This window comes from Thamnophis sirtalis, unplaced genomic scaffold (genome assembly GCF_051295495.1).
Source record: "Thamnophis sirtalis isolate CommonGarterSnake01/CBP01778 unplaced genomic scaffold, rThaSir2_p1.2 scaffold_3, whole genome shotgun sequence".
NCBI classification, from domain to species: Eukaryota; Metazoa; Chordata; class Lepidosauria; order Squamata; family Natricidae; genus Thamnophis; species Thamnophis sirtalis.
In genome coordinates this window covers 64,340,943-64,368,941 of record NW_028261383.1, presented here as the reverse complement: position 1 = coordinate 64,368,941, position 27,999 = coordinate 64,340,943, and the positions used below count along the sequence as shown (strand labels likewise).

Sequence of the window (27,999 nt, the reverse complement as noted above, 5' to 3'; positions counted from 1 at the left end):
TATAAGGAATAGGGAGGGGAAAACTCTCCCTAAACAACACGAATACAGGTAGTCCTCAACTTACAAAGCCGGTTAGCAGATGGCCATTTACAGGTAGTCCTTGAGCCCAAAACTTCTGTTGTTAAGCAAGACAGTTGCTAAGTGAGTTTTGCTCCATTTTACGACCTTCCTTGCCACTGTTGTTAAGTGAATTACCAAGCTAGTAACATCTGACTTCCTCTTGACTTCACTTGTCAGAAGGTCCCAGAAGATTATCACATAAGCCCTGGAACACTGCAATTGTCATAAATATGAGTCACTGATCAAGCATCACGAATGTAAATCACGAAGCTGCAACTGTCCCAAGTGTGAAAAATGGTCATATGTCACTTTTCTCAGTGCTGTGGTAACTTCAAACAGTCACTAAACGGACTACTGTAAGTCGAGGGCTATCTATACCTCGCAGTTCTAGCTTCTCAGCGCTATTCCTATCCTTCAGGCACGAGAGACAACTACTTGAGCCGGCCACCGGGGCTGGGCTGGGGGGGGGGGGCAGCCCACCGACACTCCCTCCCCGCCGCCCATTTTCGGCAAAGAAGCGAAGCGCGCTTGGACTCGCAAGAGGGGGGGGGGCGGGTGGTCCGAGCCCGGAGCGGCAGCAGGCGCAGCGCCGGAGGAGGGGCGAACGACGTACACAGACAACGCCCCCTCCCCCCCTTCTCATCCTTTTGGCAAACGGCGTGGCGGGACTTCCCGGGTTCTTTTTTTCTTTTCCTCCCCCCTCGGCTGCTTTCCGAGAGACGGCCGGCTGTTTCTCTGCTTCTTCCCTGATGAGCAGCGCGGGAGAGGCTCAGGGGGGCCGCCGCTGAGGGGAAAGAGAGGCAAGGCAGAGTCCCCAGATCTTCTGCAGAGTATGCGCGCGGGCAGCGGCAGGTAACTCTCCCGCTTTCGAGGAGCGGATCTCCCGGCGGGCTTCCCGGTGGGGTAAGCAGCACCGCCTCCCTTGGCTTCCAGGGATGCCATGGGATGCTCCGCGGGGTCAGGTCTGCGAAGCCAGGGGGACACGCACGCACTCTCTCTCTCTCTCTCTGTCTCTCTCTCTCACACACACACACACGAGAGGGAAGGCGCGCGAATAGAGGGGAACCAAGCTGCAGCTGACACACACACCCCGTCCCCCCTTTCCCTCCACGCCGTTCGTAGAAACTCGGGAGCGCTGACTTCGCTGGCATTGCAGCCTAAACTCCTTGGCTAGTAAACTTCGAGGGGACGTAGATTTAGACTTAGACTAAACTTTGTTGTCCCTTTGAATGTACGCTAATCGGCATACATTACAATGAAATTTCGTTGCACACTTCCGAGTAACACCTGAGCCACGGCTGTACAATCCGGGGGGTTAACGTTCAGTGGGGAGGAAGCCTTACTTTGCACATGCTCAGAGGCATCTCGGGTTTTGCTCCCTGGCGCGGTGCCGCCTTGACAAGTTCTAACGATGTCCTATCTTCTTCTTCCTCTTCTTCTTGTGTCTTGGGCTGCTTCTAATTCTTGTTTCCACTTGTTTGTCGCTCAAAAACCAGCGTTTCCTCTCTATACATGTTGCCATCTGCGAGTCCTCTCTGGGGGAGTTGTGTCCTGTTTCTGGAACTTGGGCAGCAGCCACTGACCCATTGTTGGCCATGCTCAGTTGCTTTCCATGAACAGGGTGACTGTCCTCTTCCTCCAGTTTTTTGGTGGCTCATTTCCTTAAAATTGGCTTTTGGACAGCTCAAGGAAACTCAACCATAGATTCTTCATTTGCCTCTCCCCAAATTGTTGGGCTTTAATTCCCATCACCCTAAACAGCAAGGTTGACTTTTGGGACCTGTAGTGCAACAGCCAACTCTGGATTACGTAAGTCCCATTGCCATAGACTGCTCAACTAGGGGAGAAGCATTCATTGAAAAAAAATACTAGCCCAGAATCAAATATATATTTGTTAAGGAAACAAACTGGGGATAGCATAAAACTTTACAACAGTCTTGTGTGGTGGATTAGACTAAAATGAAGACCTGGTCAGGTTACTTTATTGAGGGTTATAACTAGTTACAGATTCAAATGCTGGCTTCCCTGATCTATGAATAAATAATCCATAAATAAATAATAAGACAATGCTACAGTTTTGTTCCTGCAGGCTGATTTTGCTAGTAACGCTTTAAAAGGCAATAAAGTAATATGTGGTCCCATCATAATTGAGGAAGACTTTTGGATATTTGAAAGGTAGGCTGGAAATTTAAAGATTAGGGTACAATAAAGCCTCATGCAACAGAGATTACCTTGGGGGTCCTCCCTCCATTTTATAAATATTTCTGGAGTACCTGTATATGCTGAACCAATGAACTATTTCCTTCCTCATAGCTGCAGGGCAGGGAGGTGGTAGCTTGGCTGGAGTTCACCAGGATAGGAACTGTTTTTAGTAACTTGGGGGCAAGAGGAAATTACACTTTCCTTGGGACCAAAAAGAACCCAGAAATAACCATTATTGAGGAAAATTCTGTAGACAAAAACAGTGAATTCAAACTTGATTTTCAGTCTAGAATATTTATGGCTGAGACGTGGTGCATGAGCAGAGGCAATTATGATAAGCTAACTCATGGCTTAGCACATTATGTGAATTTAGCCTTAGCATCATAGTTGTTTTACATTGTTTTGAACTACACTTCAGCAAGGTCTCAGTTTCCCCAACTAATTCTAATTGTGCTACCTATAAGACTTGGCTGGTTTGTAATTTGCATCAAAGTATAATCTGGTTGCCTTATTTTTGTTTTACTATGAAGTGTGAACATATAGGACATAAATGTAGGGAAAACAGTCATTTTCCTCCAATGACTTCATTTGCTCTTTGGGCCCTATACAATTTACGAACTCATACTTTTTTCTATGCACATGTGGGAATTTGCATAATTAATTTCTAGTGAAGTTCCCAACTCAACTACAAGATGCTTTATATGCATGAAGTATACATTGATTACCTATTTATCTGACAAAGCAAGTATTGCATGCATACCCTAAGTATTGCATTTATAACCTGTTACAGTAAACCCTGTGGCTACAAATTCAAGTTTGAGGGACAATTGGGAGAAATTAAAGAGTTGGAGAGTTTTGCCTATCAGAAGTTTCCACTCCTCCTTTTAAAGGGGTAAAAGACATTCTGTTACATTTCAGTGGCATAATCTACGAAAAGGGAGGAAACAGCCATAGGCTGAGGACTGTTTACCATTTGCTGTTTTGTTGATTACTGTAGTCAATAAAGATTCATCTGCTTTCCTGAAAGAGCTAGGGTGTAAATATAATAAAATGTACATGTACATTTAATTACCTGATTCGCAGATTGTGCTATCACATCTACTTACATCTAAGTACATCTAAGTATCTCCTAGATGATTAAGGTGAAAGTTTGTTTCCAGTAGGATGAAGTTCTTCCTTTTTCACTTAATCATCTGGTTTGGCCCGTAATGAAGCCTTGTGTAAGTGATAGTTCTGGGTTCACCCATTATGCTAAACAATGATTTGTTTAACCATGGGTATTCTGTTTTGTCAGTTAAGACTTTCATCTTGTATGAAGCAAGCTGAGGGTTTAACCTCCTGCTCCTTTCCTTACTCTCTCTGAGGAAAGACTAGATAGATAGATAGATAGATAGATAGATAGATAGATAGATAGATAGATAGATAGATAGATAGATAGATAGATAGATAGATAGATATACACATACATACATACATACATACATACACACACACACACACATATTATCATTGTTTGAATTTCAGTCTTGTCTGGATTTTGCAATGTAGTTCTCAATTAACTATGCATTTAAAGTAGAAATTTCGAATGAAATATATTAAGACCTGCATATTTCTATCAGCATGTGTACTGAAGAGCAGTTCCTCAACTTTATGTCACCCAGAGATTTTGCATTATAATTTTTATCATTCCTTAACATTTCTGCGCATGCAGGCTGTAGCTGATGGGGATGGCAATCCTAAATTTGTGAAGGCTATTGATTTGGAGAAGGTTGATAGCTGAGGTTATGACTCTTTAATATTCCATTCTTTACTGCCTGATTTTTTCCTATTAATAAACACACTGCACTCAGGTCTTTGCAATCATCATCTCCTGGAAGTTTTGAAGAAGAGATTGTATAATCATTTGTCTGAAGTGGTGTAGGGTTCCCTGACTAAGCAGGGGTTGGACCTCCCAACTCTGTTATTATTTTATTCTTCTCTGACCACGGTTAAACAGACAACATAAAATTATAGGAAGCCTATTTCCAGAGAAACAATGAGATATAAAAGTAGCATATAAATAAGCAACGTGAATACCCTTTTTGCCACTTATATGTGGTCCTGGGTTGGAGACGAGGACAATACTGCTCATGATAAACTTGTTCAGCTCTTGATTCCCAGTCTGAAGAATTGAGCATGTTTCCATCTCTTATTCTTTGTTTCAGACTCCCACCATGAGAAGCAAAATGTTGTTCCTCGCAGCACTCCATGCGGTATTCTTTGCTTCCATACAAGTCATGGCTCAAAAAAGGGAGAGAGGTGAGTCCTGGTTAATTTAATTCTTCATGGCAGCCTTATAGATTATAACACCAACATCTGTCTTTTGCACTTCGTTCAGCCACTGTGTTGGCTAGGCAAGGGATAGCAGGAAACTCAGTAAAGCTAAGAGGTAAAGCTGTTCCTCTGTTAGAGAAGGACCCTAGAGAGAAGAATTTGTAAAAACACCATGTGAAATCTTGGAGAGCTACACAGAGCACCATATGGTATGATTTTACTTCTAGCACACCTGGTGTAATAGGAGAGCAAGGATTAGATACTGGAGTTCATTTGGAAGTCTCCAGAAAATACAGGGGTATTGAGAGCTCATGAATGAAGTTGAACATGGCCAGGTTTACTTTTTACAACTTTGTGTATTTAAAAGCACTTTCATAGAGTGTAATTTTTTAAGATAAATAAATTACAGAATGTACCTGGTACACCATTCTTAATTATAGTTTCATAACAGCTATGCAATAGGAGGGAAGAACTTCTGTTTTTTTTCTCCTCAATGTTACCAATTTTCAAAGTCATTTAATACTAATAATTGCTTTGACTGTGCACTTGGGGCAGGGGTGGGATTGAAAAATGTTAACAACCGGTTGTCTGTCTGGTTGCTGGGTGGGCATGGCCATGGTAGACATGGCGTACTTGGCCTCCTGCACCATGGTGAGGAGGGCATTTTTGCCCTCCCCAGGGTCCAGAGGCTTTCTCTGAGCCTCCAGGAGAGCGAAAACGGCTTCCCCGAGGCTCCGGAGGCCCTCTGGAGGCCTTCCGAAGGCTGGAAACAGGCCCTTTTTTGGACTTCCAGGAGGCCCTTTTTTCCACCCAGCTCCTGCTGTTCTTTTGCCTTGTAATATAAATGGAAGGAAGGGATCCACTGATGAAGGTAAGCCTCCTGACCAGTTGATGTTGCCTTGCAGTGGTCTGCACCAATGTATACCTGGCCGACATTGCATTCCTGATAGATGGATCCTCTAGCATTGGCAGGGGAAATTTCCGCATGATCCGATCCTTCATGGAAGGCCTGGTTGTTCCTTTTATCAATGTCGTGGGTGTGAGCGGGGTACGTTATGCAGCTGTGCAGTACAGTGATGACCCCAGGTGAGTCCTAGTCTACTTGCTTTTCATGTTACTTACTTCAGACAAATTCTTGGGAGAACAGCTGTGTTACTGACTTGGATAAATGGGGCTGCTATACTCTCAAGACATAATTTCACTAAATGCTGGGGTCAATCAGTTTGCCTTCATGACATGTAGAGTTCTTGGAGTCTCCCAGGTGGCCACAATAGTGAATATGTTGTCCAATGGATTAGATAGCCTGCCTTCCCCCATGCTGGTACCATGCAATCTGGGAGTTGAACTCAGTGCACCTAAAAAGTACTGGTCTGGAGAAGATTGAGAGGTCAAACCACAAAGAACTTTTAACTGGTTTCACTTGCAATTAAAACTCTATTTACTTCTAACCATCTAGAATAACAAGTTGGAAGGGACCTTGGAGGTTGTATAATCCAACCTCCTGCTCAGGCAGGAAATCCTATACCATTTTAGACAAATGGTTGTCCAATTTCTTCTTTAAAATCTACCATTTTGGACCACTCACAACTTCTAAACTGATTAATTGTTCTGTCAGGACATTTCTCCTTAGTTCTAGATTGCTTCTCTTCTTGATTAGTTTCCATCCATTGTTTCTTGTCCTTCCTGCAGGTGCTTTGGAAAATAGCTTGACCCCCTCTTCTTTGTGGCAGCCCCTGAGAAATCAGAACATTGTTATCATGTCACCCGTAGTCGTCCTTTTCATTAAACTAGACATACCCAATTCCATCAACCGTTCTTTATATGTTTTAGCCTCCAGGCCCTTATCCTCTATTCCTAAAGGGTGACCCTCAAAATAGCCAGACTGAAGTTCTCTAGAGAAAGAGAAAGATGTATTCCCTTTCTTTACTCTATTTGCAGAGTAAATCTATTTGATTAGAAGATGTGCATTGAGTAACTTGTTAAATACTGCCAGCTGGCCACAGAAGGGGCTGCAGTGTGAGTGTATTTTGTACATATTCTTGAGATTCATGTTCACTCTAAAGACAAACAAAACTGCATTCATGACATACCGGTAATTGCCTGTTACTTGTAAGAGGAGCCAAGTACACTATTTATAATGTTGAAAACCTCCCAAAAAAGCCTGAGATTGATTCTTTTTTAAAAAAAAAACAACTACTTGACAACAAAAATTGGTTATAGAGCAGTATTCTGGGAAATCCTTCCTCTCTCAACTGATGGGCTTTCAAGTAATAGTGTGGTTCCTGCTCTTGCTTCTGCTTAATTACTTTTAATTTCATTTGATTCCAGGACTGAGTTCAAATTCTCGGACTTTCTCAATGGAACGGAAGTGATACGGGCAGTCCAAGAGATAGCCTTCAAGGGCGGGAATACTCGCACAGGAGCAGGACTGCGTTACGTAGCAGATAACCTATTTGGGGCCAATGAGCTCCGGCCTAACATTCCAAAGGTATTGTGAAAACTTTTACTGCCCCAACAGAAAGAGAAGGGAATGGCCAGAGAATCCTGGGCAGAATCTTACAGGTTTTGACCATTCTGACAGCCGTTTTTAGCCTCTTATAATATTGAAAAAATCATGTTTGTCAGTAGAAGTATGATCTGTTGCTCCATAAATGCTGAATGGATACAGCACTTAAACCTGACATTTTTTTTAATTTTAAGGGCTGTATGAGGAATATCTTTCCTATTCTAGCTTCATCATGTAATGTAAGCAAAACACCCCATAAGGGACATTTAAACGCTACATATTGTTAATGGACCAATATTAAATAATAACTCTTACTGGTGTTCTGAAATAAGGGTGTAGGTTCCCAGAAATGTGTTTAGCAATCCTGACCTTTATTTTTGCCTCAGCCATCTAACTGCAGGTGGTCAGGCTGAGCATACACTGAGCTGTTCTTCAAAAAGAATTGAGCTTAAGTCTTTGTGTGATGTAGTATATTGCATTTCTCCCCCTTAGATCTGTATTCTCATTACTGATGGAAAGTCTCAGGATGAGGTTGAGCAGACGGCCTTAAAACTGAAGAATCAAGGCATTAAAATCTTTGCAGTGGGTGAGTGATCTTGCAGCACAGGATGGATATCAAATAAGGACAAATTTAATGGGACTTTCTCCCTCTGCACCAGCCACTACTTCTCATCACCTCCCCCTTGTTAACTGTTTGCTGAAAGAAAAACATATTGGATGGGTGGTACGTGAAATGCATATACCAGTTCTTACTTGCCACTTTAGGGCTAGGTAAGATTGAGAACATTGCAAGCACGGGAGGGGCCCTCTAGGTATATTAATCCTGGAATCACTCCCCTCTTAAATCAGATTATAGTATCTTTTGAAATTACGAGGGTTAAATCAGACTTTGCTTATGCCTCCGGTAAGCCTGGGGAAGTCTGCACTTGCAAACTGAGAATTCAGTTATACAACTATAATGCAACACTCTGGCTAAATGTTACAGAAAGCAATTGTTTATTGATGCATTGTTCTTGGTACACAGAGGAATATTTTCCCAGATTAGAATTTAAAAATAAAAAAAAAATCTGACTCCCACTACCAATGCAAACGAAGTGCATCAAAAATAAAGGTAAATATATCAATTTCAGTTATACAGAAAACACAAGCACTATTTTTGGCAGGAGAAATCCCTAAAATCTCAATGCTTTTATTAAATCAACTCAAAAGCCACAAAAATGTACAGGCTTTCAAAATCTCCACATTTCTTCATCAAGTAAGATATTCATCTCACCACCCTGATTATGAACACATTACCATTTTAATATCTTTAATAATGTCTCTTTTCCTATTTTTCCAAAATCTTTTTAATTTATTGCCCACTGAAGAAATCTCAAAGGGCAGGGGAAAAATTTTACATGCATTTTTGGCATTTGCCTAAGAAAAGCATAGTCCTAATATGGATTTCAAATGAGAGATGTTAGTGTATAATATATGTGTAGAAGCATTTTTTTTTCCAGCAAAACCATAAAAGACTCCCAGTTCTCCCCAAGCATGTTTTGAAGAAGGACAAAATGCCTCCCCAGAGAGCTTGGAGCAACTGTTACTGTTTTCCACCAAGTTTCTGTGGTGGAAATTTAGCATATTTGGATTAAAAGCAACTGGGACAAGAACTGGCAGAGCTTAACTGGCCTCAACTATTCTTTAGGGCAAGAGGCTGGAGTTTTTCTCAGCCCTCTTTAAAGATCTTAGATATTGAAGTGCAGGCAAAAGATGTGCCCTTCCATGGAATTCAGATTATAGTATCTTTTCAAATTACAAGGATTAAATCAGGTTTATAGCTTCAGGAGGCCTCCATATGTTTTGGTTTAAGGCTTCCGTATTTTTTCCCTTTGATCAACTGATACCAGGGGCTGATAGAAGTGAAATCCAAAATGTCTAAGCACGTCAGTTTCTCAATCTCAGCTTAAATAGTAGCAAAATTTACCTTGGTGATCAAAGCCTGATTTATTTTGAGAGTTTCTGCCAGTGTGCAGTAGTTCTGCCAACTACTGCAAGAATATAGCAATTGTTTAAAGGAGGTTTGGAGCTAACGCAAGGTGCTTCTTTTCTCTCTCCTTCACCCAGGTATCAAAAATGCAGACCGGAAGGAGCTTGACCGAGTGGCTTCCACACCCACGGAAGACTATTCCTTCTATGTTAATGATTTCAAAATCCTGGCATCCCTCCTGCCACTGGTGTCACAGAAGGTGTGTGCCAGCACAGGAGGCATCCTCCAGACAATAGGTAAAGGATTTGGAGGACTTCAGTGTTCGGTTTATTGTGCTATATAACTTTCAGGACTTTCCTTTCAGTGAACATCTGAATTTTGTTCTTCTCTTTTTTCCATGGAAACAATATTGGAGGAAGCTGAGGTCAGGGCCACTGATCTCCTGTTTTTGTTGATTTGACTTGAAATGTCAGCAAATGGAGCATTCCATCCTTCCATTGCAGGCCCCAGTTCCTATTGATGTCAACGCTGTCACTCTGCATTTGATAGATTCTTTCAGTTTTTCTGACATGCTTAGCCTTTCCTTTCCATGTCCACAACTGTCTGTAATGGTTTGTGTCAACAAGAAACCTGATTTCTGTCGTTTTCTCTGCTTTTTCTTTCCCTAAGGTGCCTACAATGGTCCTTCCAACCTGGTCTTCATGGAACAAGGAAGAGACATGCTAAGGATCCGTTGGACAGCAGCTGGTGGTCCTGTAATTGGATATAAAATTCAGTATGTACCTTTGACTGGCCTGGGGCAACAAATCATGTCAGAAAGGCAGGAGGTGAGTATTTTTCATAGTGCAAGCCTCATGCTTTCTCAGAAGTGAATTTAGCTATGTTCAGCTATAAAGGAGGGCAGTTTTAATGCGGCAGATACATGTGTGCAAAACATTTGTTTTGGGGGAATTCTGAATTGTCCTATTTTTCTTCCAAGACCACATTAGTCAATCCATTCTGGGGCTGATACAGCAGTTTTCTGGAAGTGAACCTTCTGGAACAGGAAGTGGTTTGTGGTGTTCTGGGGGTGACATTTCCCAGGATAAAATATTATGCGTATAACTAATGTGGGGGTAAGGCCCTTTTTTGGTCTGAAAAGAAGTGGAGGGTACATTATTAAGGTTATATTAATGCCACCCCTCTCCATATTAAAACAACAACATAAAACACTAACAAACTTTGTCTGTTTTCGGACCAGCCCATGTTCCACAGTGCTTTTTTAGTTGACACATATTGTTACAGTTGACATAATAATATTGAATTTTTGTTTATAAAAAAGGATGAAAGGTCCAGTGTCCGCCCTGCATTCTAAGGGAGTTGTCTCATCACTTTATCTTTTTAAGAATGTAACTTACATCTTGAGCCAGTTACCCCGTCCGATTCCTTTGATCACTGTCCAGTTCTTATTTACTTAAAGTCCTTTTGGCTGTATAACAGAGCTGTCATTTTCTTGTGTGTGTTTGTGTGTGTGTATTAGAAGTATTTTATAATAGAAGAGACTAACTTGGGTAGTGGTAATTTGACAAATTTAGGTGATAATGAAGCAGGGCCCTGCTTCAATCACTCTGTTATTCTGTCTAAAGTTGTTTTAAGCAATCCTTCCATCTAGTAAATTGTGATTAACACTTTAGTGCAAGAAATGCGAGGTGAACATGTGACATGACTTGCCAGTAGTATAAGATGAACATTAAATGTGTTAGATGATTTGCAAACAATATGCAGTAAACATCAGATGAATAAAGTATTTTTCTTTTTGTAATTTGCATAGAAGAGGAATTTTTATTTTTATATAAAGCCCTAACACAGTTCTGAAAAAAAGACATTTTATTTATTCCCAGTAGAAATTAATTTTAGTATTGTAGTAATAATTTTTTATCAGGAAAGTAGTATGGAGGTAGGAGGAGTTAAGTATTACTTGTCCCCCCTCAAGCAATTTTTCTTTGAGAAATACCAGAAATAGTAGAATGTAAATTTCACACAGATGCTATTTTCATATGTGATTAGATATGGTGGCAGTTAATGAGTGATAACAGATCCATTCTGGATATTAAACAGGTCAGTGTGGGATCTGGTGAGACAAGCACTGTACTCCGTGGCTTGAAAAGTGGGACAGATTACCTGGTCACTGTTATAGCTCAGTATGCCAACCGCATTGGAGAATCAATTTCTGGCAAAGGACGGACACGTGAGTAATAAGCCCATCTTTGATATATTGAGATTCTGTAATTTATTTGACATTTCTTGATACATTTCCTTTTAAAATTTCTCCCAAATAATTCCAGAATTTGGTGCCTTCAGATTTCTTGGGTATAAAATCCCACTTGTGCTTCTTTGGGTGTCTGTGTAGTCTTGTCATGTATAATATGTAGAATTTACAGTTATGTAGTTTCTGTGTATTACTATAGTCCAGGATATAGCCACAGTTTTTTGGTTGCAGAGACAGAAAGCTGGTGGGTAGAATAAGTTCATGGCTATCTTCTGGGAAGCCAAGAAAAACCATAATAAAAAATCTTATATTGTATGCATTTATTTCTGGGCAACCCAGGTAATACAGGAGTTTAAGCTCTTTTACAAGATGGCATTGGAGTTCCAAATAGCCTCCAAGATAGCACAGATATGCATTCACCATCTCTTTTCCTAGAATTTGGCTGCATTTTTCCAAATGCACTTGGTACATACCAAATGGTACAATTCTTACAGAGCATTATATTGCCTTTGAAGATGACTTTATTTAGGCATCATACCAAGAAACCTGACATATACCTCCATGTATGTCATCAAGAGTTGTGCTCTACTCAAAAATGACCATATTAAAAATTAATACATTAATTTGTTAGTGTGTTCTGTTCTCATCAGAATATCCCCCCCCCCCCCCGTTGCCTATGACTATCTCACATTATCACAGCTAGGCTGCTATTGGGCTGACCCCAGGAAACACTTCATGTATGTTTTGAAACTACTGCACCGACTACAGGGCCATTTTGAGTATTAGTCAAAGTCCTGCAATTGATCTTTAGCGCCCTATATAGCTTTGGACCTTGTGTTCAAGGACTGTCTTTTCTCACTCGTGTCTTGTCTGCACCATTTTTATAACTTTAACTGTCTGAAGTCAGGAAGAAATACCCTTCTGTAATACCCTTTTTGTAACAGCTGAAACCTGTTCATTATCCTGTGTCACTTTTAAATGTGTTGCCAGCATAATTTTACAATGCAGGGTTTTTTTTGGCAACCATTATCCCTTCAGATGTTGGGGTTACATTCATTAGTTCCAGGCAACCTAATAGTTGAGGTACTACAGATGTGGTATTCCTGGAGTTCTGAAGGGAGCCTGGCTGGAGATGGCTTTGCCATTTTGCTCATTTAGCTCATTCCACTATGAATGAAAATGACTCTACAGATTCCTATTAGTATAAGTGTCAGGACCCCCAACGAAAGAAGACTCAGAGGCTTGAGTTTCCTCAAAATTCCATTTTATTAGAAATGTCATATTGGCACATCTGGGAAAACACGAATCTGAAATTTTCTAGGATTTCCCCACCCAAAAGTCCCTGCCCAGCACCCACATGTCCATCACATGATCCAATCAGGCACCATCCAAAATTGGAGATGACTCCCAGTTACATCATCGCAGCTGCAGGGCAAGATGTCTTTGACTCTCTGAGAAAGGAATGTTATTTTGACTATATATCACCCATACGCCATATAATCCCCACTCCCATTTTCCCAAAGTGGAAAATGTATCAGGCCTGAAGGCCCAATGTAGAAGATGGCTTCCACGCCTGATAATAAGTTCTCTCATAACACATTGTGTCTGGAACTCAAGTGAATGTGAAGAACCCACCCCATTGATTCTTTGTTTTCCTTGCAGAGATGCTGTCTGGCGTGACAAATTTTCGGGTGTTAGAAACAGGACCATTTTTCCTCAGGCTATCCTGGGCAGCTGATCTGAATGAAGCCCTACAAGGCTACCGGCTCACTTATGTAGCTAGAGGTTAGTGCAAAACTTGACAGGGGTGATCTTTGGGGTTAGAAGTGCTAAGTTTCAGAAAGATTCTTTTCTCAAAAAGCAATTAGTTAAATTGCTTCAGGGAATACGGGAGCTGAACTGGAACAGGAAATACATGGCTGGTGCTGCAGCTTCCCCTTAACCTCATCGGTAGTTCTCTATTTCCTGAGTCACAGGGATGAGGGAGAAAACAGGAATTGCCATGTTTCTTTAGATTATACTGGGTTTGCACTCTAGCAGAAAAGTGAGTCCTTCAGCAGAATGGAGCACAATGTCTGAGAACCACACTACACTCCCCAGTCCTGTTGTTGTTTGTTGAAGTTTGCTCTGACTAGTCAGAACAAATTGATTTGGGAAGAGGATAATTTTATGTCCAGCCCCAACTGCTCCCGAACATCACTGTCATTACCAAATTACCAGAATTTAGGGTTTCCTGGGCAAGAAAGTCCAGCTCTGGGAAGTGGACCTGACTGGAATATTTACCTGCAACTTGTTCTGATGTGCTTGTCAGAAGCTGCACCTGGAGCTGCCTCACCCCAGCCTGCAGCCATGCCGGTGCTTATAGCCTGGCAACTCTCCCAGTGCCTCACCCAGTGTCTGGCCACACCTGCTGCCAAGGGAGTTTATCTGCCTAGAAGAGAATTCTGGCCCTGTGGGCACCAAAATGAAAGTTGATGAGATCACCATCAACTGTTGCTTTTGCTTGCTGCTTTGCTTGGCGTGACTCAATCAGAAAGAAAGCCTGTGCAAAAAAAAGGGGGGGTGGGGGTCCTGTAGCTGTCACTGTCATTTGTCTCTAGATAGTTCTTGATAGATAGTTCTTCTAATCCACTTTAGACTAAGTGGTCTATGCTAAAATGGTCTCCATTCCTTGTTCCAGCAGCTAGAGATACGAGTTCCATCCAATACTAAATACTCTGAAATAAGGGTGGAGATTTACATGGGATCATGTGGAAAGCAACTAAGCCCCAGTCTGGAGAGATGTGTAAATGGACTCCTGTAGCTGTTGTATTAGAAGGAAGTGTCGGCGACTTTCAGTCCTAGAGCCACCTACAGCCTTCAGTCTAGTTCCGTATAGCATTTGGCTTAATTTTTCAAAGCTCCCAGAAAAGATCAGTTCAGATTTCTGTTAAGTATCTGTCTCAAACCTTCAATCTGCTGTTGGGGGAAAGACAGAAGAGAGTATCAGAAGGAAAGGAAGTAAGAAAAATAAGGAAAAAGATGGATTAGAGAAATTAAGTCAAGGTCCAGAAAGAGAATGGATATTGTCCTTCACTTTTGGCTCTGACTCAAAGTAGTTTCCTTGAGTCCACCACGTGGCTTCTGGCTAACTCTGTGTGTTTCCATCAAGTGACTGTTGACTTCTGGTAACTGCCCAGCCAAGGTCTCTAGTTTTCTTGGCAAGATTTTTTTTTTGAAGTTATTTGCCATTGCCTTTTCCTGGGGCTGAGAGTAACTGACTCAAGGTCAGTCCAAGCCTTCCGCATAGCCTTGAAGAACTGGCTCGCCCGTCAGGCCTGGGGATAAGGATAGTTACCCCTCCCGAATGATGAATGTATGTTGCCTACTATTTTATTATATGTCTTCTATCTTGATGTTTGTGTTCCCCCCTTCCCAGTTTTATGTGAGCCGCCCTGAGTCCCCTCAGGGAAAAGGGCGGCCTACAAATTCTAATAAAACTACAAACTACAAACTACAAAACTCAGAGGCTGGACTAGAACTCCCAGTCTCCCAGTCACTTGGTTTCTAACTTGATGCTTTAACCACTGCAGGTACTCTCAACTTGCATTTCCTAGAATGCTGGAAAACCTGTGGAAAATGCCAGGTTGGGAAGACTTGTTTTAAAAGGAAACAACCCTTATTTATCAATATTTTGTTTTCCTGAATTAGCCAAATAGTTCAGTCTTTAATTCTCAATGTTAAGAAATCAAGAATGAAGAATAAGATAAGAAGTTGAGCTGTAACTTTATTGACATTTTTAAAGAAGTAGCACAATCCAGTGATCCTTTATGTTTTTCATCACTTTGTAAAGTACATTTCTAAAATTATCTTTATTTTTCCTCCTAAAAGGTGAAGCTGAAGCTGAAGAAGTGAATCTTGATGCCAGTTCTACTTCGTTCTTGCTCAGCAACCTTCGACCTAACACTGACTATGTGATAACATTGTACCCCATCTTCCCACATAATACAATAGTGCCTGCTGTAGTTCATAGCCGAACAAGTATGTGTCACCTAAATTAAGAAAGTAGAGCCTTGGTCTTTTTCATAGTTGGAAGGAACCTTGGAGGTCTTCTAGTCCAACCCCCTGCTCAGGCTGGAAACCCTATACTATTTCAGACAATCTTTTCTTAAAAACTTCCAGTGTTGAAAATATTCACAGTTTCTGAAGGCAAGATGTTCCACTGATTAATTATTCTAACTGTAAGGAAATGTTCCTGGATTTAGCTCTGATTAGCCTGGATAGGTGTTAATAGAATGCAGGAGGGCACAAGGGTGCTGTGAGCAGATACTACAGAGGGCGGGTGTGTGCCACAGCAAGTACTAGGGAGTGAGGATGGGCGGGTGCATACCATGAGCAAGCACTAGGGAGTGTGGATGAGTAGGCAGCTGCTTCATGCAGGCATTATGTAGTGCTGATAGATAATACTGTGGGCAAAAGTGATGGGGCATAGGCAGATGGGTACCATGGATGGCCACTACAGAATGCAGGCTAGCAGTGCCACAGGCAGACACTACAGAGCACAGGTGGTCAGGCAGGTGAAAAAGTGACAGTGGTAAAGACAGTGGTAAAGACTTGTAGAAATGACCTCCTGCCTGCTTCCCCATTGATTTTGCTTGTGGGAAGCCAGCAGGGAAGGTCACAAATGGCCTTCATGCAACTGAGGGACACTTCAACTCTTTTGCAAGCCAGTTTCCAAGTGCCTGAATCACGATCATGTTACCATTGGGACATTGCAACAGCCTCAACTTCGAGGACTCTTCATAAGTCCCCTGTATTCAGCACCATCATAACTTTGATCACTGAACAAGCAGCCGTAACCCAAGGTCTATCTATAATTTGACGTGTTTGTTAAATCCAGCCCCGATTAGGCACCTAAGGAACTATAGGCGTTCCAGTGTTTATTTTATACATGAAGTAGGCTTTGAGAAATGTGAGGTTCCAGGATTGGAACTTTTTCGTCTTCATCTGGAACTCTTTTAGTAGTTTTTATAATCCAGTATAAAGATATTGATTGTGGGTATTATTGACTAGCACAGCCATAAAAATATCCATAACTTCATAACTTAAGTAGGGAAATCATCCCTTTGCCTTTCATAAACTTGAAGTATAATTGCTTAAATATGTCAATTCCGTGAGAAAATACAGCTCACATAGATTTGGGTTCTAGGATTATTGATAATTATAGAGTTGAAACATCCTTCTTCTCATCTTGATTGATTTTTCCCTCTCTACCTTTAGTGAATTTGGCAGGAGTGCAACAACTAAGTTCCCAGAACATCTCCTCCCAAGGGATGCTGGTGATGTGGAGGGGTGTGAGTGGAGTTACTGCATACCGTGTTACCTGGGAACTCCTTTCAGGTATATCTGTTTGATGTTATATAAATATTCTCCTCAGATACCGAGTAAGACCCTGTTCTCCATTCAGACACTGAATGAAAATTCAGCATTAATTACACTATCCACTACACAGATAGGAAATGATTTTCAAGATATCAAAACTTCCATTCTGAATAACAAGTGAGACTGTTTTCTAATTAGACATCTATATGGTGTTTTTTTTTACCAATTGTTACAATGAAAAAATAATAATGGAAACAGGAGCATTTGATGACAAATATAAATCCTCTAGACCTGAACAAGGCCTGAAAATAACTTGACACACTCTTAAGTAGCATTATAATACTACACAAACAGGTATATATTACACACAAATACACACAGAATATAGATAGGCACAAATGATATGAAGTAATAGTTTCTTTTTAAAATATGTATTCACCATTATATTCATAATATTTAATAATATTAAAACAGATATACACACCTACACACTCTCTCCGTGATGAATTTATATATCTTCTAGAAGGGAGATAGTCTTGATATGCATGATTTTCCAATGTAAGTATACTTTTACAATAATTTCTAAATAGGTTTCTCCAGAAACCATTATGTCAGGCTCCAAAATTCAAGCAAGACACACAATTACTTCTGAGCAATTTCATTTATTGCTCCTCACCTATAGACAGAAATCTTGCCAAATTAAATCAACATTGCATCATTGTACACTGAGAACTTCTAGGGAGGAGTTATCTTTCTCCCAGTCAAACAATGTAAACTTTGCTGTCTCTTGGTCCAGTGGAATGTAGCCCCTCCCTCCTAGGAATCCAGCCTACATTCCACCACACTGTAGCTCTGTAATTTTTTGTTTTGATGGGAAGTTAATGTATTTAACCTTTTAATGTGCAAGCTTATTTATATGCATTAGGAAAGTCCAATAAGGAACTGATTATGAATCTTGGATGGAGTGATGACACCTATCCAAAATTCAAAACTTGGAAGTGGTGGATTTGCACGCTTAAAAGTTTTGATAAACTGCCCAAACCTGTGATTTTTTTTCTTTTTGTAAGAAATTTAATAATTATCTATTTTGTTTCTTATTTAGAATACTCCCATGTTAATACAATTAGTTTTCCAGTTAATTAATAGATTAAGTAGTTAGGAGTAGCATTAAAAGTTCACTATATCCAAAAAGACATCGTATGGTGGCAATGGCAATATCACTTCTAGTGATATGATGAGAAGCAAAGCATTAAGGATCCCTTGCTGAATGTGATAGGAAAGTAAAAAAGGTAGACTTCTCACTTCACCATGTGGTCATGTAGTTTACAGATGCATGTTCCAAATGGATAATGGCTAACAGCTTTCTTGCATTTTTGCTTTGTATTTTGAAATTTCGTAGGTCAGGGTCGTCAAACAGCTGATGTGGATGCTAGCAAGAATTCCCATTTGTTAACAGGACTGCAGCCTAACACTGATTACCTAGTATCTGTTGCTCCACTCTATGGACAGGTAGAAGGTCCAAAGGCCTCCATTAGGAGGAAAACAGGTAAGTGCACTTGCTGATGATTGTTTTTGTTATTATTATTATTGGTACTACAGTACTACTGCTGTTACAATAACTACCACTTCAGGTAAAATATGCCCTATGGAATAATTGTTAGCATTCCATTTATAAGATAATTTTTAACATAACATGTTAAATATTAAGATATCGAACATGAAAACTGATTTAGGGAAGTATTCAGATTCAAGTTTAAAGATGGCATACTGTTTACTATGCATTCAAAGGAAGGAGAAAAAATGTGACTGATATTATTTGGTATATTTGGATGTGTAGCTATGTTCATGTCAATATATGGATGTTATTTATGTAGTCCAGCTAAAGTCCATCTTTATAAAAAGTTTTGCGACTTCCTGTAATAGTGAATTTGGATAATGGATTATTACTTGTTTTTCTTCTTTGAATAAATTTGTCTCATAATGATTATGGCTTTGATCTAAAGATTGTAATAACTGAGAGGCTATTATAGCTTTTCCTGACCATTCAGAACTTTACTATTTATTTTTTGTTGCTCTTAGAAATAGCCCAGATTCTTAGGACTATTGCTGTTGACCCAACATCAATTAAGGTTGCCTGGAATATCATCCCTAATGCTCGGGGGTATCGTCTGGAGTGGAGAAAAGCAACAGGTAAGCTGGCTAAATTTGTGCAATTAGTGGTAGAGAAGTTATATGGAGATTGTGGACACCTATAAATGTGGTGGGGTGAATCTGTTCCTTTCCCAGTCAGTTTCAAATATTTGATATCCTTTTGGAGAAGTTTCTATGCAGCATATAGCTTTTCTTTTCCTTTAAGGTAAGTTTTAGAATAAGCTTGTCTGATCTGGTATCCTTCAGCATGTCCTATTATAATTCCATGACTTATCTAAGAAAACCAGAGGTTTAGGTTTTAGGTTTTATTAAACATTTATAGGCCGCCCTTTTCCCTGAGGGGACGCAGGGCGGCTTACAATAATAGGGGAGGGGAGTGCAGAACAAAACACAAAAAGAAAATGTGAGTAAAAATAATTAACAGTAAAAACACAACATTCATTCAACATTCGGGAGGGGCGAGAGTAAAGTCTTATCCCCAGGCCTGACGGGATAGCCAGATCTTGAGGGCTGTGCGGAAGGCCTGGACGGTGGTGAGGGTGCGGATCTCCACAGGGAGATTGTTCCATAGCGTCGGAGCTGCAACTGAGAAGGCTCTCCTCCGCGTAGTTGCCAGTCGGCACTGACTGGCGGATGGAATTCGGAGGAGGCCTACTCTATGCGATCTGATGGGACGGAGGGAGGTAATTGGCAGAAGGTGTTGAGAATGTTGGCTTAAAGAGAATGGTTGTTGCAGAATTTGATGGAATTCAGTGACAAGGATCTTGGTGGTAAATGAGACTAAAGAGACTGAGTTAGACTATTTTTGTTTTATATTATTCCCAAATATTTCATATTCAAAGTTTGTTATGTTTCATTTTGGTGCTAAATTTAAAAAAATCAATTGAATGTTTCTGTTTTCCCTCTCAAAATATACATATCGTAATGCCTTTTGATATATGGGGGGAATGAACTATGATTATGCCTTAATGTGGAAGAGAATTGAAAGTTAGGCAATGACTTAGTTCTAGTATTTATGTCAGACTAGTGAGACATCGGGATAATACCTATTTGTTTTCAAATCCATAAAGATCAATACTAATTTCTATCTTGTATTGATTTCAAGGAGCAGATTCTCCCAAGACTGTCTCTCTTCCCACCAATGAGAACAGCTACACTCTGAGTGGCCTGCAGCCCAGCACGGAATATCATATCACCCTCTACACTTTGTATGATGGAAAAGAAGTAGCAACCCCAGTTACTATCTCAGAGACAGGTGAGTAAGAGGAAACTCACACTCCCTTTAATTCAGCTAGTCACATTCCTGGCTGAGGCTTTTGGTTCTCATATCGTCTTTGCTGAATGAAAGCCAACATTTGTCTTTTAGGGGTGGCACCTTCAGTGGGAACCGTCTCCAACTTGAGGATCATCGAGACCATAGGAAACAGAGTCCGGCTATCATGGCTAGGAGTCCAAGGAGCCACAGGATATAAGATCGTAGTACGCAATATGCAAGGTGAGCACACAGGAGCAGTTGGTTGATAGGAGTGGCTTGATAGTGGCGGCTTGCTGAAAATCCAGAAGTATCCATTGAGAAGAGGAGATGGAAGAGCAGAAGTGTACTAAAAGGAGAAGAAGAGTCTTTCCAGGCAATAAACAGAGTATAGTCTGGAGCATCTGGTCCCTCTTCAACATCCCTCTTTTTTCTGCTTTTCTGGGTTGAAGAGCATGTTCTGAAGGGAGATTTTCTTGCAAGTTACAGCATCTTGATAAAACATCACCTCTGATCATTTAAGTAGTGCTTCTCAAACTTTTCCCCTTATTAGTCAAAGCCACTTATCAAAAAGCCCTTTTATCCAATGTGAATCAAATATTTTAAGTGAATTTAAATGTCCCTATTGTGATTAGATAAGGAGGTGGTGGCTCAGTGGCTAAGACGCTGAGCTTGTCGATCAGAAGGTTGGCAGTTCAGCAGTTTGAATCCCTAGCGCCGCCTAGGGGTGAGCTCCCATTACTTGTCCCAGCTTCTGCCAACCTAGCAGTTCAAAAGCATGTAAAAAAATGCAAGGGGGGGGAGGTAATAGGATTCAGTGTGCCTTCAGGGTTTAGTCCTGCTGGCCACATGACCACGGAGATGTCTTCGGACAGCACTAGCTCTTTGGCTTAGAAACAGAGATGAGCACTGCCCCCTATAGACAGGAATGAATAGAATGACTAGGAACCTTTACCTTATTATGATTAGATAAGGGGTTCATGTGTTACCTAAAGAAAAACCACTTTTACCAATTTTTGGTATTTTACTCAGGTTTGGGAACCACTGATTTAATAATGATGTTCTAAGGAACATTGATGCAAACACGCTCAAAGCTTGTTCGTTGAGAGCATAGAATTTAGAATAGAACAGAACAGACTAGAATAGGTCACTTTAAAGGTACACTAATCAGCATACGTTAAAATGAAATTTCATTGCATTCAGCTCGCGAAGGATAACTATGGGTGATGGTACCTGGGGAATAATGGAAGTAGGAACAACACAGAGATGAGTTACACCTAAGTAAGAAGAGTGTAACAAAGTAACTCTGAATAAAGCTGAAGTGCTTTGTTTGTGGAAAATGAACTTCTTAGTTTAGCCTCCTCTCTCTTTATCCAATGTCGGGTTCCTGTCTCTTTGTAGCCTGATGCTGTGACCACAAAATCACAAGATTTTTTTTTTATGAAACAAGCTTTGAATTAGAAAGCCTCAGTTATGAGTTCATGTTCACAACTATTATGGTTTCTGCTGTAGATGGCACTGAGAGGGTCCGACAAATCCCAGGGTCCCAGACCACAGAGGACTTAGTTGATTTGACAGAGAATGTCTCCTACGTGGTTCGTGTGTCAGCTCTTATTGGCAACCGTGAGGGTAATTCCGTGCCTCTCAACATCCAAATCCGTAAGTGTGTTAACTCTGTCTCTATGCTCCAATGCCTCTTTTGCTACCTTGTTCCCCACATGGAATCACTTTTGGAATTATTCATCTTCTGATATTCTAATAAGGAGAATATTTTTGTCCTTAGATAATGTATTTAGAACAAAGGGGAGAAAAATGAGAAGGTGTTGTTATTACAATTATTTGAGTGGGTATGTTAAAAAAGGACCAGAGGTTTGTCTCTTTGTTTCAAGAATTGACTCAACTGTTCTCTCTATAAGCCCAAGCCATCTATTACATCCTTCCAGTAATCCTATTTTCTGTCCATCTGTGGCAGGACCACCATTAGTGGGCAGTGTATCAAATCTGCGCATGGTGCCAGTGGGACTGGGTCGCATTCGGCTGCTGTGGACTCCTGTTCCCAGGGCTACAGCTTATAAACTGGTGATTGTCAACACTCAGGGTAAGGACCTTCTGCATGCCTAGATAATTCTGATGCAAGAGGATTCAAGCGGTACAAAGCAGAAAAGGATCTAGTGAAGAAAAACGGGGGAAGATCTCGTTTTTCAAGTTATAGGTGGGAATATAGAAGAGTCTGTCTGTCTATGTCTGTTTATCTTCCTCCCTCCCTCTTTCATATCCTGCTTTATTCTGTATCACTCAAGGATGCATACATAAATGTTCCCTTCTCCAGTTTTACCCCACCCCAACAGCAACTCAGTGAGACAGGCTGAATTAAACAGAGTAATTGGCCCCAAGAAGAAAAGAAGTTGATAAAAGGAATTTGAAACAAGGAGTCACTTGGTGTAGAAGCAAAATGAGAGAAAACAGCAGAGTTAATTGGAGTTCTTTAAGGCCTAAGATGGGTGACATTGAGGGCCCCATCAGGGTTCTGTTTGACCATGTGGAACTGGAGTGGGCATGGCCAAGGTGGTCATGGACCACTTGACATGTCAGGGACACCTGTGAGGGCCTGAGTGCTCTGCCAGCAAAAACGAAGCTCTCAAGGACTACCCGCAGCCCTCCTGAGCTCCATTTTCGCTGGCAGAGGCACCGTGAGCTGGTCCTTCACTGTTTCCAGATCTGCCCCTTGAGTTTGACATCCCTGGTCTAAGAGGAGAGGGTGGGAATGATGTCAAATTTTAGCTGAGTAATTACTGGGTGTCGCTTTCATCCAGTAAGGAATGGCAAAAATGGCATTAGTGGCCGCTGACCATGATCTCTGAAGCTGTGAAAACAATGCTTACTGTTTAAGTGTTAACCATTAATTATACTGTAGTTATTTGTGGTTTCATACCAGCAGTGAAGTGGTGGGTTCCTACCAGTTTGGACCGGCTCAGCCGAACTGGTAGTGGCTTGGCAACCTGGGTCGCTGGAACTGGCAGCGACCCAGGCCTGCCAGGCCCCTGAACCAGTTCTCCAGGCAGCAGCGCCATCTTGATTTTTGCTTCTGCAAATGTGCACAACAATTTTATTGTCCTGTGCATGCACGCGCAGTGCACATCAAGAGCATGTGAAGCACCCATGAGCAGACTGGCAGTTGTGACTGCCAGAACCCACCCCTGAAGCAGTAGTTATATTTAGCTTGTATATAACTGTATATATCTGTTATTTAATTAACAGTACCTCAATAGTCAGGCTTGCACTTAACACTAAGCCGTTTTGGGCTTTGCGATAACAAGCCACTGTTTTTTTCGGTATAAAATATCTTGATTTCCCATTATGTAAAAAAACACAATTTCTGAAAACCTTGATACTAAGTAACTCTCACAATTTATATATTTATCCAATAAGCAAATGTATCTCTCCATTTCCTAGTACTGTAACAGAATTCTGCGGAATGAATGTGTGTTTGCAGTCATTTGAGAAAAAAGAGCAAAGTCTACGGAGATTCTCAGTCATCTAGGTCAGTGGTCTCCAACCTTGGCGACTTTAAGACCTGTGGACTTCAACTCCCAGAGTTCCTCAGCCAGCAAAGCTGGCTGAGGAACTCTGGGAGTTGAAGTCCACAGGTCTTAAAGTCGCCAAGGTTGGAGACCACTGACCTAGGTCATGGTTGTCCCAGTGGTGCTTTTTCAAAAGGCAACTGGACTTTGCAACAGTTAACATTTATGAATATGGGAGAAAATGGCCTGAGGTTTGATGGACAATGGTGTGGAGAGAAACAGGGATGAACTAGAAGTCCAAAGCGAAAATGGTGGGAAATAGTAAAAGTTCTTCAGGGGGACACACACACACACCACTTACTTTCTTACTTGATTTATATAGCCTTGCATCTCACATTTGTAATTAAAACAAACAATAGCAAAAAACAAAAGATAAAAATATGGTAACGATATAATAAATTTTTTTTAAAATGTAATATGAAAGATCTGAAGATGAGCATGTGACCCAGTATTGAAAAATAATGTTTTTGTTCAACTTATAGCAATAGCAATAGCAGTTAGACTTATATACCGCTTCATAGGGCTTTCAGCCCTCTCTAAGCGGTTTACAGAGTCAGCATATTGCCCCCAACAACAATCCGGGTGCTCATTTTACCCACCTCGGAAGGATGGAAGGCTGAGTCAACCTTGAGCTGGTGAGATTAACTGAACTGCAGATAACAGTCAGCTGAAGTGGCCTGCAGTACTGCACCCTAACCACTGTGCCACCTCCGCTCTTATATGGAGAGATGGGGTTGGGGTTCCTAACTAAAGCTTCCCATATTACCATAGGTTGATTTTGCTTCCTTTGCATCTTGTTTCAGATCGCTCAGAGGAAACAAGAAGAATTCCCGGAGACCAGAATTTCTTTGAGTTGCAAGATCTGAAGGAAGGTGTCACATACTTAGTACAAATAACAACACAGTTGGGCACCCAAGAAAGCATTCCTGCCACCCTTACTTTCCAAGTTGGTGCGTTCTCTTTTGAAGCCGGAACTGCCTCTTGACAACTGTATTGTGCCTTTTTTTTTTAACCTCTTCAGTACAACATAGTCATTATGGCTGGTAAAGGCCTAACAGTAAACCTTAATCAAGATTTAATGCAGCAGTAACAAGGGCAGGAAAATTATGTGCTCCTTCTGATGTCTTTTAAAACTTAAGTTGCTTCAACTGTGCAAATCTGGGCTTCTCATTAAATACTCAGAATTGTGAAATACCAGTCTTTGGCACTTATTTCTATCCTTGCTCTGAAGAAAGATCAGGATTGGAGAAGCAGATAAACACAACTGAGGACTTTAGATAAAGTAGGATATTTCAGCCTCAGGTCCCCACCAAGAGCTGAAAAGAATGCCTCCTTCTCTAACAAGTTGGTTGCATAGATTCTTGAGGAAATGTTCAAGGAAAAACAGGAAGAACAACTCTAAACTCTATATGTGAAATAATTTATGTTAAATAATGGTAATGCTTTTATTATTTTTCAATGGTTTATACTCACCGTTCCGTCTTCTATATGCTTGACCTTGTAGAACGTTCATCTGTAGGAAGCATCAGCAACTTAGAGGCAGCTCCATCTGGGCCCAATCAATTGCGTGTTACCTGGAATCGTGTTCCTGGGGCCACAGGCTATAAAGTGACATGGCGATTGAGAAAGGGTGAGTTTTGACAAGTCATAAAAAAGGCACTCTAACTGCTGAATTGTATATATTTGGATTTTATTCTACTTGAGTATTGAAGTGTGGGTGGCAGCCTAATGTTGAGCCCAAAACATAAATGGAAGAAAACAAAATGCAAATCCTGAGATATTTGGATGCTTCCTATTAGAGAGCTTTTTGCCATCTTTATTCCTAACATTATTGTGCTGCTGTTCCAGCGTTTCCTCCTTAGTGGAAAGAAAAAAAATATATGAAAGAAATTGGGATAAAACACTGAAAAGTAACAAAAAGAAGATGTCCTTATCTTCATTTCATTCCATGATTAAAACAGGACTATCTTGATGAGAAAGGCCTTCTCTGAAAGTAGATTCTAATGCTACAGAGTTGTTTTTAATAAATACCAATTTGGTGGCAAGCAGACCATGTGACTTGAAACATCCATAAAGCCCAGTCAAGCTTGGTTCTGAAACTTACAGCCTTCCTACTGGATCCTTCTGAAAGTTGGATGTTTTCCCCCAGTGCTAACCTTGGAACATAATTTGACCTTAAGCTGCACTTCTGTAAGGACTTGAGTGAGAATTCCCTTCAAATTGATTTTGCATCAAGGCAGAATTTGACACTTGCCTATGAACTAAAAAATTCTATTTGGGGGGTTGTTTTTGGGCTCTCTGTTAAAAAGAAAGAAATAAAAGGAAGAAAGAAAGAAAGAAAGAAAGAAAGAAAGAAAGAAAGAAAGAAAGAAAGAAAGAAAGAAAGAAAGAAAGAAAGAAAGAAAGAAAGCAGTTGCGATTGAGGCAAGTCAATGGACTCAAAAGATTAAGCCAATAAGCTTTTAAAACTTTGCCAAAACCAAATAATTTTAGAAGAGGATACTCTAGTAATGTGATTAAATGCTAGAGTTTATCTGTGTCTCTGAGCAAGCTAATCTCTTTGCAGTTCAGAACTATTTAGGCAGTTAGTTATCAGTTCTAAGCAAAAGGCTCTTCTTAACATTAAAATATTTTGTAAGCATTCTTAAGCACAGATTTGATGGTGGGCCCAATGCAAAACATGTTAAAACAGGATTAGTGACTTTCTCTTTTGAGAAAACTTTAATTATATAACAGATTTTATACACATTTACACACGGTATATATTAATATTGTATCTAAGCCCATTTGAAAATAAGCCAAGTCAACTCATATTTTTAACTAAAATACTGTGAAAAATGTGCCATCTGGAGATAAGCCAAACCTCAAAGTTTTCATATCTTTTTAATTGTCACAATTTTCCACAAGTGGCACAGCTGGTTAAAAGTTTGAGAGCAGCTTATTTGCATATGGATTTAGGAATATATAGATGGTATCATAAATACTTACATATAAGCCAAATCCAATTTGGAGTTATTTTTCTTGGGTTAGTGTGTGTGTGTGTTCTAGAATGAGCAGGGATGCTCATTCATAGGACATGTCAACAACTTTTTAAAGCAGCCTTATCTTTTCCTTGGACAACATAACTTCTCTCCAGAGTTGTAGGCCACCCCAGTGGAAGATGTTTTTAGTTTAAGGAGCTGCTAATAGGTGCTATAAGCTCCAAAGCAATTTTTTCTGCTTCAATTTCAAAATACTACACAGCTTTAACATATATATAAGATTAAATATATATTTTACTTTAATATGAATAATTACAAGAAAATAATAACATTTTTTCTAGGAGAAACTTGCACTCTTATTAGAGAAGGCCAGCTCAATTTCAGCTTGCTATTTTTCTGAATGCCAAAATATCTGCTTCTCTTTCTTGCAGTGTGTGGCATATTTTAACATTTTCTCATTGTTTCTTAGAAGATTTAAAATTGAAAGATTTCATCAGTCCCCTTCGTCCTCCTTCTCCACACCCTGAGAAATTGCATCCAAGAAATTGAGATGATACATAGATAATTTTTGCTTCATCTCTCTGTCAGTTCTGAATAATTTGAGGAATTATAAAGTGCAGATAGAAAGTTCAGATAGAAAAAATAAATTGGATATTTTGTCCTCAAAGGTTAGTTATTCTCTAGCAATCTGTGAAATAAATTTTATTATAAAGAGGCAATAGCCTTGGTATTTTTGTACTATAGTGTTGAACTGTATACCTTCCATTGAAGTACAATGTAGTAGTTTATATTCAGAGTATGTAAAAGAATATTCACTTCCCTGCCTTCTTGTTTCTACTGTAGTAGCCAATGAAGACTTTGTGTCTTGATATAGTCTACCTAGTTAATATGTTTGTATGAGATAAAGTAGTTAATATTTCATTTTCAGTTGACATTTTGAGAATGAAGTTAACGTACTGATAAAACCAATAACAGAGCATTGAATCTCATGAACAAAATCTTCTAATATTGATTTCCTGTTGTGTATAATCATAGCAGAAAAGAAATTAAAAGTTAGGCATCTGTATTTTGTATCTTCTTGTGATCTGATTTTCATTATTGAATCTGTCAGGAATAAAATTAATTAGCTAACAGGAAACTCTGGGGACCAGACTGTATTAGCTGTGATTTCATCTCTCAGATCAGGGAATGTATTATGTAATATACTATCCATCACCCTGTTCCTGGCCATGTGCTGATTCTTTTTTTTTTCTTCATTCTGCTTTTTTGTTTGCATTCTTAAGACAACAGCATTCCCCTTCTTGTTTCACCTTATATGCACATTATATGCACATGGAACTATTTGAGATGTTTCATCCGTGAAATTTGCATCTTG

General features: G+C 40.2%; 1 protein-coding gene across 1 annotated transcript in view; it reads left to right on the top strand.

Moving 5' to 3' along the window:
* Positions 1 to 859: 859 nt before the first annotated feature.
* Positions 860 to 27,999, top strand: part of COL7A1 (collagen type VII alpha 1 chain) — a 121,441-nt gene continuing 94,301 nt past the window's right edge. The window contains exons 1-19 of the mRNA XM_087708992.1: positions 860 to 912; positions 4,467 to 4,560; positions 5,481 to 5,661; positions 6,904 to 7,063; positions 7,574 to 7,667; positions 9,188 to 9,346; positions 9,720 to 9,877; positions 11,148 to 11,277; positions 12,961 to 13,083; positions 15,169 to 15,318; positions 16,558 to 16,677; positions 18,059 to 18,205; positions 18,739 to 18,849; positions 19,916 to 20,065; positions 20,177 to 20,305; positions 21,575 to 21,721; positions 22,035 to 22,160; positions 24,447 to 24,593; positions 25,148 to 25,273. Of these exons, the coding sequence (XP_087565118.1) occupies positions 4,476 to 4,560; positions 5,481 to 5,661; positions 6,904 to 7,063; positions 7,574 to 7,667; positions 9,188 to 9,346; positions 9,720 to 9,877; positions 11,148 to 11,277; positions 12,961 to 13,083; positions 15,169 to 15,318; positions 16,558 to 16,677; positions 18,059 to 18,205; positions 18,739 to 18,849; positions 19,916 to 20,065; positions 20,177 to 20,305; positions 21,575 to 21,721; positions 22,035 to 22,160; positions 24,447 to 24,593; positions 25,148 to 25,273 (2,443 nt within the window). The 5' untranslated portion in view covers positions 860 to 912; positions 4,467 to 4,475. The remainder of the gene's footprint in view (positions 913 to 4,466; positions 4,561 to 5,480; positions 5,662 to 6,903; positions 7,064 to 7,573; positions 7,668 to 9,187; positions 9,347 to 9,719; positions 9,878 to 11,147; positions 11,278 to 12,960; positions 13,084 to 15,168; positions 15,319 to 16,557; positions 16,678 to 18,058; positions 18,206 to 18,738; positions 18,850 to 19,915; positions 20,066 to 20,176; positions 20,306 to 21,574; positions 21,722 to 22,034; positions 22,161 to 24,446; positions 24,594 to 25,147; positions 25,274 to 27,999) is intronic.